Genomic DNA, 12,569 nt, shown 5'->3' with positions numbered 1-12,569 from the left:
TTTTAACATTTCTCATTTTTAAAGTTTAATTTTTGTTTGTATTTTTTCCCACAGATTAAAAAATTTGCCCTTTAGCTTTACAAAGCTACAGCAATTGACTGCTATGTGGCTCTCAGATAATCAGGTAGACATTCTGATTTTGTAAATTGATAGAATTCCAGTTATTCTATATGATTATGCATTCTAATTTACTTAGGATTATTTAACAGCAGTTCTAATCTGGTACACATGTAAAGACACATGTATAAGGAAAATACTGGAAAATACTTAGATACAGATAATTTTTTGTGAAATATGTGTAGATTCATGAACGGTAAGTCCTTTGGGGCTTATCTAACTTCTGTATCTGTAAAAAGATAGATTAGGACAGAATTCTCCCTAACTTTTTAACATTTTTATAGAGACTCTCTGTGGCTTATATCTGTATAAATTTGATTGTTATGCTTCTAATCAAGCACTTTGACAAACCTTGAAGAAGTATTTCTAAGGAATTTAGACTTGTTCCTTGGACTTCCCTTTGACAAATTTATTGAAAGCTTACAGCTCTGGGAGCTGGAGTTATACTGATGAAGCAAATAGAATCTTCTTACATTCTCATTGAGTTTACATTCTCATGGGAGACAGAGACAAATAAGTAACTACATAATAATGTTTCAGAACTACAGAGAAAAATAAAGTTTGATAGGCATTGGAACAACCCTGCTATTGGAACCCTGATAGCAGGGTTGGAGTAAACATCCTATTTTAGATAGAGTGATTTAGGAAGTATCTGTCTGAAGAAGGGAACAGTAAAGCAGATTCTCAAATGAAATTAAGAGTGAGCCATGCTGGGACTTCCCTCATGGCGCTGAGGTTAAGAATCTGCCTGCCAATGCAGGGGGACACGGGTTTGAGCCCTGATCCAGGAAGATCCCACATGCTGTGGAGCAACTAAGCCCGTGCACCACAACTACTGAGCAACTAAGCCCATGCGCTCTAGGGCCCGTGAGCCACAACTACTGAGCCCACGTGCCTAGAGCCCGTGCTCTGCAACAAAGAGAAGCCACCGCAATGAGAAGCCTGCACACCGCAACGAAGAGTAGTCCCCGCTCATCACAGCTAGAGAAAGCCCACGTGCAGCAACGAAGACCCAACGCAGCCAAAAATAAATAAATAAATTTATTTAAAAATAAAATAACTTACGGCTCCTTTCAAAAAAAAAAGAGTAATAGGATTAAAGAAAGGGGAAGAGTGTTCGGGTTAGAAGGAATATCATGAGCCTAAGCACTTATTAGTGAAGCAGTGTAGTATATTCAGTACCTCTACAAGTGGTTTTATAACTAGAGCATAACTTGTGAGATGGAAGAGTGGGATGTGAGGCCACAGAGGTGGACACAGATCAGGTCATGGAGGATCACATATGCCATACAAAGGAACTCACATTATATTTCAAGGATGGCAAATAGATTTTTTTAATCTTGCATGTCAACTTTGATAAATTATGATTTTTTTAATGGATTCTAAGGTCATATTCAGGCTCAGTGGAAAATTGTGATTAGGGTGACTAATTTATTGTCTATTTTAGGATACTTGTTAGTGAAAGGGGCCTCTTTGATAAGTGTCAGAATAGCAGGTGTAAAATGGGAATGTCCCAGGCAACCTGGATGTTCGGTCATTATTGTCATGGTCAATTATTCATATATGTTATCAGTTTAAGAGAAGTGGTCCTGGGATTACATGTCAACCCTACTACAGGAGATAAGAAAGCTGTGTAACATATGAGCAGGCAAGTGGCATGATCAGACTGATACATTAGAAAGGCTTTGCAGGCTGCATTATGAAAGATGGATTTAGCAGGAGGTGGTGCCAAGCGGGAAGGCCAGAGAAGACCTATTGGAGGGCATTGCCATACTCAAGGCAACAGAAAGTGTTGGCTGAAGTAGAGTAATGATAACAGGGCCCAGGAAAATACTGTCTATTTAGGGCATAACTTAAAAGGTCACATCAGTGGAACATGTGAGGAATGCATGTATGTGAGAAGAAAGTAAAAGCAAAGATGAGCCTCAGAGATGTGGCTTGAGTGACTAGGTGGATATTGTTACCATAACCAAGATAGAGAACCACAAGAGAAAGAAATCTGTTTATGGGAAGATGTGAAGTTCTGATTAGGTTTATTGAGTTTGAAGTACCTTTGGTGTATCCAGGTAGGCACGCATAGAACAGTTCAGGTGGCCTTGGACCACCCCCATCCCCACCCGCACCCACACCCATCGCCTTGTTTTAGGCTGTGGTTTCTGTGCTCTTGGTTTTTCCACTTTTTAAATTTTTAACCTCCAGGGGTTCTCAAAATTGCTCCTGAAGGCATGATTTTTCCCCAGTACTATTATAGATATATTCCTTTCATTTGTAAAATGTATTTAAAAGACTTGTAGCATGAGATGTGTGTTCAGTCCATCATCTTAATCACTTTTTCTTGAAAGTGGTTTCATAGCTTTTTATTATTTTGTCAAAAGGGGTTATTGTCAGATTATATTTTTATATGTTAGGGATGGATTAATCCTGAGGAATACTAACATTTAAGTGGCAGGCGGGTTAATAGGCTTAGAAAGAGTGGCCATACCTCTATGGCTGCTCTTTACAAGGAAAACTATATGATGGTGTTTTTACGTTAAGGGTGAAGCAACTGGCCTAAAGGAAGGAGTTGCAACAGGATAAATGCCAATGAGAGGTTCATTCAAATGAAGTCTGAAAAATATCCATTATATTTTGGCAAGTTATACCTATCTTGCCAACTTATCTTGACTATAGCTAATGCAGTTTTAGAAGTATATGTCAAATACCAGATTGAAGTAGTTTAAGGAATAAATAAATGAGAGAATGGAGACATATGAATGTTGATTAGTCTTTTAAGAAGATTGGATAAGAAAGAACAGGAGTGGAACATAAATTGGTAGCTAGGCACAAGATAAGAGCATGTTTATAGGTTGTTGGAAGGAGGCTCTATGGAGAATGAGATTAAGGATATTAGAGAGTGATGGATAACTGGAATGGAAGCTGATGGAATCAAAAGCTCTGGCAGGGATTCTTAACGTTCTTGAAGGGATCCTGGGTATGAAGTTTGTGAGAGGGAGGGCTAATAATCTACACGGTAAAACTCTTAGAATGTCGCAGTTTCCAAACTCTTAGCAGTTCTTTTTTTTTTTGCAGTACGCGGGCCTCTCACTGTTGTGGCCTCTCCCGTTGCGGAGCACAGGCTCCGGACGCGCAGGCTCTGCGGCCATGGATCACGGGCCCAGCCGCTCCGCGGCATGTGGGTTCTTCCCAGACCGGGGCACAAACCCGTGTCCCCTGCATCAGCAGGCGGACTCTCAACCACTGCGCCACCAGGGAAGCCCCATTCTTTTTTTTTTTTTTTTTTTAAAACATAGAATTTACCATTCTTTTTTTAATTAATTAATTTATTTATTTATTTAATTTTTTAAAAATTTATTTATTTATTTAGGCCGTGCCACATGGCATGCAGGATCATAGTTCCCCAACTATCCCTGGATCCAGGTTCCAGGGATTGAACCTGGAGCCCTAACCACTGGACTGCCAGGGAATTCCCCTTCCCAGATAATTTTTGTTTTTTTTAACTTTTATATTTACCTATGTAGTTATATTTAGTGATGTTCCTTTTTTTTTCTTTTTTTTTTTTTGGCTATGCCGCGTGACTTGCAGGATCTCAGTTCCCCGACTAGAGATTGAACCCAGGCCATGGCAGTGAAAGCCCGGCATCCTAACCACTAGGCCACCAGGGAACTCCCTCCCAGATTATTGTGTCTATCTAAGTAGACTTCTTTCCTCGTTCCAACCCACTCTTCATCTACTGAGAAATCACTGGGCTAAAAGTATGGCTATGTCATCTACATTTTATATCTGTGGAATTACCCATTACTGTGGAAAGATTTGGCATAAAAGAGTCAGAAATAGTTGGATACTATCAGGAGGTCAGTGGATATTAGGAAAGGAGCTAGAATGGTTGGGGCAGGGTTTGATCTCCCTCAAAAGAAGAGGTGTTTATAATTGAGAGAGGAGTAATGATCTCATAGCATTTGTAAACACTAACTACCACCTGAACTAGAGTTTAATGAGGTGTGGGAGAAGAAGCAACCTGTATCTGAGAAGGCTTCAGGGAAGTGCTGTCCTTGGGAAAGGAGTAGATCTACCATTTTCATTATCTGAGGAGGTCAAGGAAAGTTTTCAGTGAAGATGTTTGAGATGCAGGGCAGTATCTCTACTGTAGAAGAAGGATAGGGGCACAGAGAAAATGTTTGAATGGGAGTAAGATTATAGGATGGCATTAACTAGCTGCACGGTTTTCACAAGAGTAAGTCCAAAGAATTAATTGATAGGTTGGCAGGTGAGGGGAGGATTTGCTAGGTCCTGCTTGTCTGGAGTTAGCCGAGGCTTGGATTGGTAGGATGTTAGGTCAGTAGGCTGGCAAAAAAGTATGAGTTATATTAAGAAGTAAATTGAAAACAATAACCAGTTAGGAAAAGAGTCGTAAGGAAAAATGAGGTCCAAAATAATTGGGTTTTCTAGTTCTGCCACTTAGTAACTTGTATCTTTAATGGAGAAAGGAGACACAGGGCAGAAAAGAGATTACAACTTAGTGTTTAAGTACTCTGTTTTCAGCTAAAATAAACCTGCAGATAACTAGACTAAACCTTCTAAATCATTTCTACAAAAGCATCTTCCCAAAGGGGAATACTAGAAGGGGCAAAATAATATAAAATGGAAAGGCTTAGTTTTTGGCGTTATTAAAATCACTATGATAAGTAATTATTGGACTCTGGATGTACTTAATATATGAGAACTTTTAAAACTGTATTGGTGATCAGTGATAATTGCAATACAGTATGAGTTTGCTTTGTATTAAAAGCTAAATTTTATTTTTTAGATTTGTATATTGTTTCAAATCTTAAAGTTTTATTATGTATGTTAAAAACATTTTTGGGGGTAACCTACACATTGATACTTTATAGAAAAAATGGTGAGTACTTATTCAGAGGTATTGCTGGATATGTATTTGCTTTAGGATTATTGAAAACTAAACATTTATTTTCTTTCCCTAGTCCAAACCCCTGATACCTCTTCAAAAAGAGACTGATTCAGAGACCCAGAAAATGGTGCTTACTAACTACATGTTCCCTCAGCAGCCAAGGACTGAGGATGGTAGGAATTTAAGAATCTCTTTTCTTTTAAAAAATAAATACAAATTACAGCAAAGGTGTAAAGTGAATTTTAAGTCTCAAAGACTTTTACTAATTTGAAGAAAATTTGGAGAATTGGTTAATGAAGTTCTCTGAAAATGGGAAAAAGAGGCAATATCTCAGCATTATAGATAGTTGAATTTAGAAGTATGTGTATACCATATGTTTCCTTAAATGACTCCTTTGATTTTGTTAGATGCATTTTAGTGTGGGAGAGGCTTCAACAGGAAAGTATAAGTTTATAATATTCTGAGTCCTTTTAGAGTTCATGTGTTTTTTAAAGTATTTCACTATGGGTATTATAAGGAGAGCACTGTAAGTAGTATACTTATAATACTGAATCAGAAACTACATTTGGTATGGTCAGGCAGGTGAATTTCCTTTCAACTGCAAGAAAAGCTTTTTCCTTTATCACAGTGTCTCTAAGAAATAGATGAGTCAGAAAACAATGTCCTTGAGGCGGAATTTTTTAATACTTCGAGAGTAGATGCTTCACATTTAGTTCATTCCATTTTTATTACCACCTATGTGCTAGGCATTGTGTTAGATCTAAGTTTTTGGTCTTTGTTGTTGTTCTTGGCCGTGCCACATGTCATGTGGGATCTTAGCTCCCCGACCAGGGATCAAACCTGCGCCCCCTGCATTGGGAGCGTGGAGTCTTAACCACTGGACTGCCAGGGAAGTCTCAGATCTGAGTATTTAAGATCTTAAATCCTTGCTTTCAAGAAGCTTATGATGTAAGAAGGGGATAATGATGAATAAATTTGAAAGAAAGGCATGGTATCTTGAGCCTAGTTAGAAGAATCAGTCTTAAACAGGAAAAAGGCGAAGTATGGATCCACCTAACAATAAATTTATAACTGAGGGAAACAAGGTATCGGGGAGCAATATCAGTCTGAGAGTTTTCATTGCATTTATTTTCTCAGTGAAGTCAAAGAGAAAATTGCCTCTAAAGACTGGGGGAAGGGCATTTGAGGGAAGTGGTAGTGATTTGGAGTGGCAGAGCAGACTGACTTAGAATAAATAGAATTCCTGAGCAGCATTGAAGATGGAGCAAGGAAGAGGGAATACCATAAATTTGCAGTGGTTCTAAGCAACAAGGTTATGTCATTTTTCTCTGGTTAAATTCCAGGGCAAAGAAGGTAGGTGATTGAAGTACCACGTTACAGACTTATTGCATAGGTATGAAAAGGGGGCAAGAAAGGTGAGAATGGTGCAAATAATATATCATGAAATCTAAGGTGAATAGAGAAGGAAATAAAACCTAGAGTGCTTTTACAGGAAGAAAAAGAAATGAGGTTAAGGAACTTGATGTTTACCAGCAATAATAAGGAAGTGAATGATTTAGAAGGACAAGTGTAGTGGTCAGGGAGGTGGAAAAGTATTACAGAAGCTAAGGTCTTGAGTATTACCATGATTGTGAATCACATGGGTGAAATGCAGATGGACATTGGAATTGAGGGCATCGAGGAATTTTGAAATTATAGGGTTGAGGTGGGTTCATCGCACATTTTCATCATTCAGGATTTTGGCAGGTCGTAGGTAGAGAGAAACACTTTAGGCAAATACTAGAGTCCTCAATGAATATGCCAGTGTGATCAGATCTAGTGGCATCTGAAATGCAGAAAAAGTGATGTTACTACCTGATGCCCTGAATCGCAAAAGATGTGAGATTTACACTAAAGGGTAGAAAGTGTAGGTGATCAGAAGTTGACAGGAGTGAGAGGCATGGTAAAAGTTTCCTTTGGGGTTCTGAAAAAATTCTGGTGTAAAATTGCTTTGATGTAATCTAAAACTCTTAGAGATTTCTGGGCTAGGCTGGTGGAGTCTTAACCCCCATCCCCACCCCCAGTACATAATGAACAGTATTGGTATTTGGAAGATTATTTCCGAATGCCAAACCTTGAATGAAATAATTTATATATTACCATGTTACTTTTTGTAGGGAACTGAGGGAACTGCACAAAATCACATATCTATAGTGTTTTAGTTGTTAGATTCTCTTCAGGAATCCTTCTGGTAACAAAAAAGCCTGAGGTGGGAGGAGAAATCTTCTCGATCCTGGAAATAGACTTTGTTGGAAACTGTTGACTCTGCTTGCCTTTCCAAGTATACCACAAAAAGTATGTCAATAGGGTTTCCCAGGAGTTTGAACCACGTTGGACAAACAAACAAGAGCAAACACTCTAATTCATTTAATATTAAGCAACAACACAAAGCAATTAAAGTTTTGAGTCAAGTAATGAAAACAAAGAAAAAGGTGCATCTCAAAGCTTTATTCCTGTTGTTAGTATTTGGTTTCATGACATTCTTACTTTGGATATGAGATTAAAGAAGGTTAAGAAGCCCAAAATAAGGGCTAAAAATAAATGATAATTATGGCTAGTTTTGCATAAATAATCAAACTGACCATATTTGGGTATTCCAGGAATTTCAGTTTTTATATTAACTAATTTTAGGTGCTTTTAATCCCTTTTGTTGTTTTCTTCTAATGGGCAGAAAATAAGTTGTGGTTTTATTTTGTACTACACAAACTTCTATAAGGTGATATATAATAGGTGGATTAATTTTTAAGCTTTTTTTAGTTGCCTAATAAGCAAAAAGATGTGACAGTTGTCACATCTTTAATATTAATATCAGATAGCAAGATATGTAAGTATTGAGTTTATGTTAAATTTTCAATTTTCCTTAGTTTTGATAGAGAATATCTTGTAATTACTTTATTTACGTAGTAAAGCTATATATAATGTTTCATGCAAAGATGTACTTACATGCCATCGGGGTAGTCATTTTTTACCAAAATATTTCCCTCTTTCTGACTTAACACCCCTCCCCCAGTACATAATGAACAATGTTGGAATTAGGAAGGTTTCTGAATGCCAGAACCTGGATGAAATAATTTATATATTACCATGTTACTTTTTGTAGGGAACTGCACACAATCACATATCTATAGTGTCTTAATTGTTATATTCTCTTCAGGAATCCTTCTGGTAACAAAACAAGACAAATCAGCTTTAAGGAAGAAAAGATATGTCATTGATATTGTGAAGAAATGTTGGAAACACAGCCTAGTTGTTAGTGTAGCATTTATAGCTGCTGACATTGACTGGTCTTGATTTATCTTAATGAACATACCTCATAAAGAAAATTATGAGCAAGTAATAGTTTTTCATAATTATAGTAAAATACAGTGGGGTTTTGTTTGTTTTTCTCTAGTTATGTTCATATCAGATAATGAAAGTTTTAATCCTTCATTGTGGGAGGAACAGAGAAAACAGCGGGCTCAAGTGGCATTTGAATGTGATGAAGACAAAGATGAAAGGGAAGCACCTCCTAGAGTGAGTCTATTCTTTTTTCCTTCAAATTTTGAACAGGTCTGCTGATATTTATTGGGTACTATATAGCTAATCTGCGCTATTTTACCCTCAAGGCACTTGAAATTTTATTAATCCAATACATTTATCATGTGAAAGTATTCGAGAACAATATAAAATTATGCAATTAAAAGCCAAATTTCATAGTGTGTATAAATATAAGAGAAAAACAGGTTATTATTTCCCCCTTTCCTTTCTTTAGTGATTTATTTATATATATTATAGGGATAAAGAACTCTTTGATATGAACATTTTGTTTCTTTGTTAGACTGTGTTGCAGTGATAGAAGTAGCAAATACACATTTCCTAGTTACTTATGGATGTAATTTTTTCCCCTTATATAATAAAACTAACTGAATCCCAGAAAATGATAATTAGATTAACCTTAGAAGTGTGTGGTTCCCAGCACATAAGTCATAATAATCTAGGAATTTTATGTATGTTTGCATAAACATCTAGCTGGAAAACGTATATCTGTTTCAAAGCCAAGAGGTGGTGTTGGCAATATCCACACCATATATCTCCAAATGGAATATATTTAAGTCTACTAAAAAAAAAGCTTTTAAAACATTGAAATCTGTAACTGTGAAGTTTTCCATTATCGATAAAACCATACTTTTATTGAGTCTAAAATGCTTTCAAAGGCCTATCATCTGTCTTCACAGTTACCCCTATGAGCAATGTAATTAAGATGTATTATAGATTAAATTTTGAGATTGACATTAGAAATATTTCTCTGTAGATAACTAATAAGGACTTACTGTATAGCACAGGAAACTCTAGTCAGTACTCTGTAATGGCCTATATGGGAAAAGAGGAATCTAAAAAAGAGTGGGTATATGTGTATGTATAACTGATTCACTTTGCTGTACACCTGAAACTAACACAACATTGTAAATCAACTATACTCCAATAAAAATGTTTAAAAAAAGAAATATTTATCTGTATTTTAAATTGTGCTTATTTTATTTCTCTAGGAGGGAAATTTAAAGAGATATCCAACACCATACCCAGATGAGCTTAAGAATATGGTTAAAACTGTTCAAACCATTGTACATAGATTAAAAGATGAAGAGACTAATGAAGACTCTGGAAAAGATTTGAAACCACATGAAGATCAGCAAGTTATAAATAATGATGTGGGTGTAAAGGTTAGAAAATTCAAAAGCATTGACCAAAACCTGCTTCAGGTTCTTTAAAATTTTTAAATGATAAATGATATAATGATCCTTTTTGTTTACAAGAAAATGTACTTCCAAACTTAGGGCAGTGTTCTCAAATATCTGAACTAAAAGCTTTAATAGTGAGCAAACTCCCTAATTGCTATTATTACCACTTCAGTGTGGTTACAGACTGTCCATATGGGCAGGGGAGTGTCAGCGTAGCCTTTGAAAAATCATTGCCTGAACAAAGAATAAGATAACAAATGTCAGAAAATTCATTCTTATAGAAATACTTTTTTCCCCTGGTAATATTGATTCACTCTACCCAGTTTTAATTTTAAATGTAATTGCTATGACAGACCATTGGCATTTCCTCGGGATGTTCCTGAAACCTACACTAATCCCTAAATTGTGTGTTCTTTAATTGACACCCCCCCTCCCCCCTGCCATTGTATCACAGAAACAGAAGTCACTAGAGTTACTATATATTCCACAATGAGCAGGAAAATATCTAGCCATCCTGATTTTGAGCATGCTGAGCTAAGTGACTCACTCATAAATACCAGCGTTGCAACTTCTAGGATGAAATGTAGCCTCAGCTAAATTGTAAAGTTTAATGTGGCTCGTGGACCTTTGGGACCACCTGTTCCCCAAATGAGCATTTTATCTGTGAGTCCTACAGATTTCCATGTTTAAAGTTTCTTCAGTTTATCCAGAATAGGAAGATACTAAATTACTGTTAAAATTTCATCTGAACTTTAATACAAGAATAGATATAAAGAATGTGAATTCTTTATCTTTTCTTTTACTTAGACTTCAGAAAGTATTACTCCAGTAAGAAGCAAAGCTGATGAAAGAGAAAAGTATATGATAGGAAACTCTATACCGAAGACCAGTGAACCTGAAGCTGAGGTCAGTCCTGGGAATCCGCCAGTGACTGCAAATATGAAAGCCTCTGAGAACTTGAAGCATATTGTTAATCATGATGATGTTTTTGAGGTATGGCTTTATGATTATTCTGGAGTAGTGATAAATGGTAAGAATTTAATATTGTTGCTAACTAAAGATAGGAGAAACCTGATACTGGTAGCAGAAAATATGCTAATGCATTTGCCATTGAGAAATCTCATAATATTTTCTATACCATTAATTTATCACTTTAAAAATTGGAGTACAGTGGATATAAAATTTTTACTACGTAAATTATGTCTTTTTAAAAAATATTTATTTATTTTGGTTGTGCCAGGTCTTAGTTGTGGCATGCAAGATCTTTAGTTTTGGCATGCGGACTCCTTCTTAGTTGCGGCATGCAGGTGGGATCTAGTTCCCTGAGGAAGGATTGAACCTGGGCCTCCTGCATTGGGAGTGCAGAGTCTAACCCACTGGACCACCAGGGAAGTCCCTACTATGTAAATCAGATTGTGGCAGTGTTGTTCTAATTCTGTAAAATTCATAACGGCAATTGCTTTTATTTCTGTAACTTAAAAATGAAAAGGTTACATATATACAATGGAATATTACTCAGCCATAAAAAGAAACAAAATTGAGTTATTTGTAGTGAGTGGATGGACCTAGAGTCTGTCATACAGAGTGAAGTAAGTCAGAAAGAGAAAAACAAATATCATATGCTAACACATATATATGGAATCTAAAAAAAAAAAAATTGCTTCTGAAGAAGCTAGGGGCAGGACAGGAATAAAGACACAGACATAGAGAATGGACTTGAGGACACGGGGAGGGGGAAGGGTAAGCTGTGACAAAGTGAGAGAGTGGCATGGACATATATACACTACCAAACATAAAATAGATAGCTAGTGGGAAGTAGCCGCATAGCACAGGGAGATCAGCTCGCTGCTTTGTGACCACGTAGAGGGGTGGGATAGGGAGGGTGCGAGGAAGGGAGATGCAAGAGGGAAGAAATATGGGGACATATGTATATGTATAACTGATTCACTTTGTTATACAGCAGAAACTAACACACCATTGTTAATTATACTCCAATAAAGATGTTAAAAAAAAATGAAAAGTTGCTGTAGGTGTACTTCAATTATTTGACTTCTTTAGGCATGTATCATTGCTTATGAAGTAATTTTTTTCTTGAATATCTGAGACTTTTTTTTTTTTTTTTGCGGTACGCGGGCCTCTCACTGTTGTGGCCTCTCCCGTTGCGGAGCACAGGCTCCGGACGCACAGGCTCAGCGGCCATGGCTCACGGGCCCAGCCGCTCCGCGGCATGTGGGATCTTCCCGGACCGGGGCACGAACCCGTGTCGCCTGCATCGGCAGGCGGACTCTCAACCACTGTGCCACCAGGGAAGCCCCTGAGACTTTTTTTAAAGAGATTCTTCCCGTGGATCAATAAAAACTGTAACTTTTTTTTTAAAAAACAGCTTTATTGAGATATGACTCATATATTATACAATTCACTCATTTAAATAAAGGGTGCAGTTCAGTGGTTTTTCAGTTTACTAAAAGTTGTGCAGCCCTCACCACAGTCACTTTTAGAACATTGTCATTACCCCAAGAGAAAGCCGGTACTTCTTAGTTGTCTCCCTGTAACTTCTCCATCCCCCCAAGTTTTAGACAACTAGTAATATACTTTATCTGCATCTCTAGATTTGGCTGTCCTTGGCGTTTCATATAACTGTAATCATCTGATATGTGGTCTTTGTAACTGTTTCTTTCACTTAACATAATGTCAAGACTATTCATGTTGTAGCATGAATCAGTACTTCATGCATTTTTTAATATCTGAATAATATTTCATTGTAATCATCCATTATGAACATTTGGGTT

General features: G+C 36.9%; 1 protein-coding gene across 10 annotated transcripts in view; it reads left to right on the top strand.

The window, feature by feature from the left end:
* ERBIN (erbb2 interacting protein) overlaps window positions 1-12,569 on the top strand; it is a 109,579-nt gene that overhangs the window by 73,547 nt on the left and 23,463 nt on the right. For 8 of the 10 annotated variants that reach the window (XM_060009406.1, XM_060009403.1, XM_060009404.1 and 5 more), the window contains 5 exons: window positions 55-124; window positions 5,097-5,196; window positions 8,454-8,575; window positions 9,589-9,762; window positions 10,588-10,773. In XM_060009406.1, coding sequence (XP_059865389.1) covers window positions 55-124; window positions 5,097-5,196; window positions 8,454-8,575; window positions 9,589-9,762; window positions 10,588-10,773 — 652 coding nt within the window. The remainder of the gene's footprint in view (window positions 1-54; window positions 125-5,096; window positions 5,197-8,453; window positions 8,576-9,588; window positions 9,763-10,587; window positions 10,774-12,569) is intronic. The other 2 variants (XM_060009405.1, XM_060009409.1) reach the window with 1 other exon arrangement.

Source organism: Delphinus delphis, chromosome 3, assembly GCF_949987515.2.
Source record: "Delphinus delphis chromosome 3, mDelDel1.2, whole genome shotgun sequence".
Lineage (NCBI taxonomy): Eukaryota > Metazoa > Chordata > Mammalia > Artiodactyla > Delphinidae > Delphinus > Delphinus delphis.
Note: the sequence above shows the minus strand (reverse complement) of the source record. Positions and strands in the feature narration are given on the sequence as shown.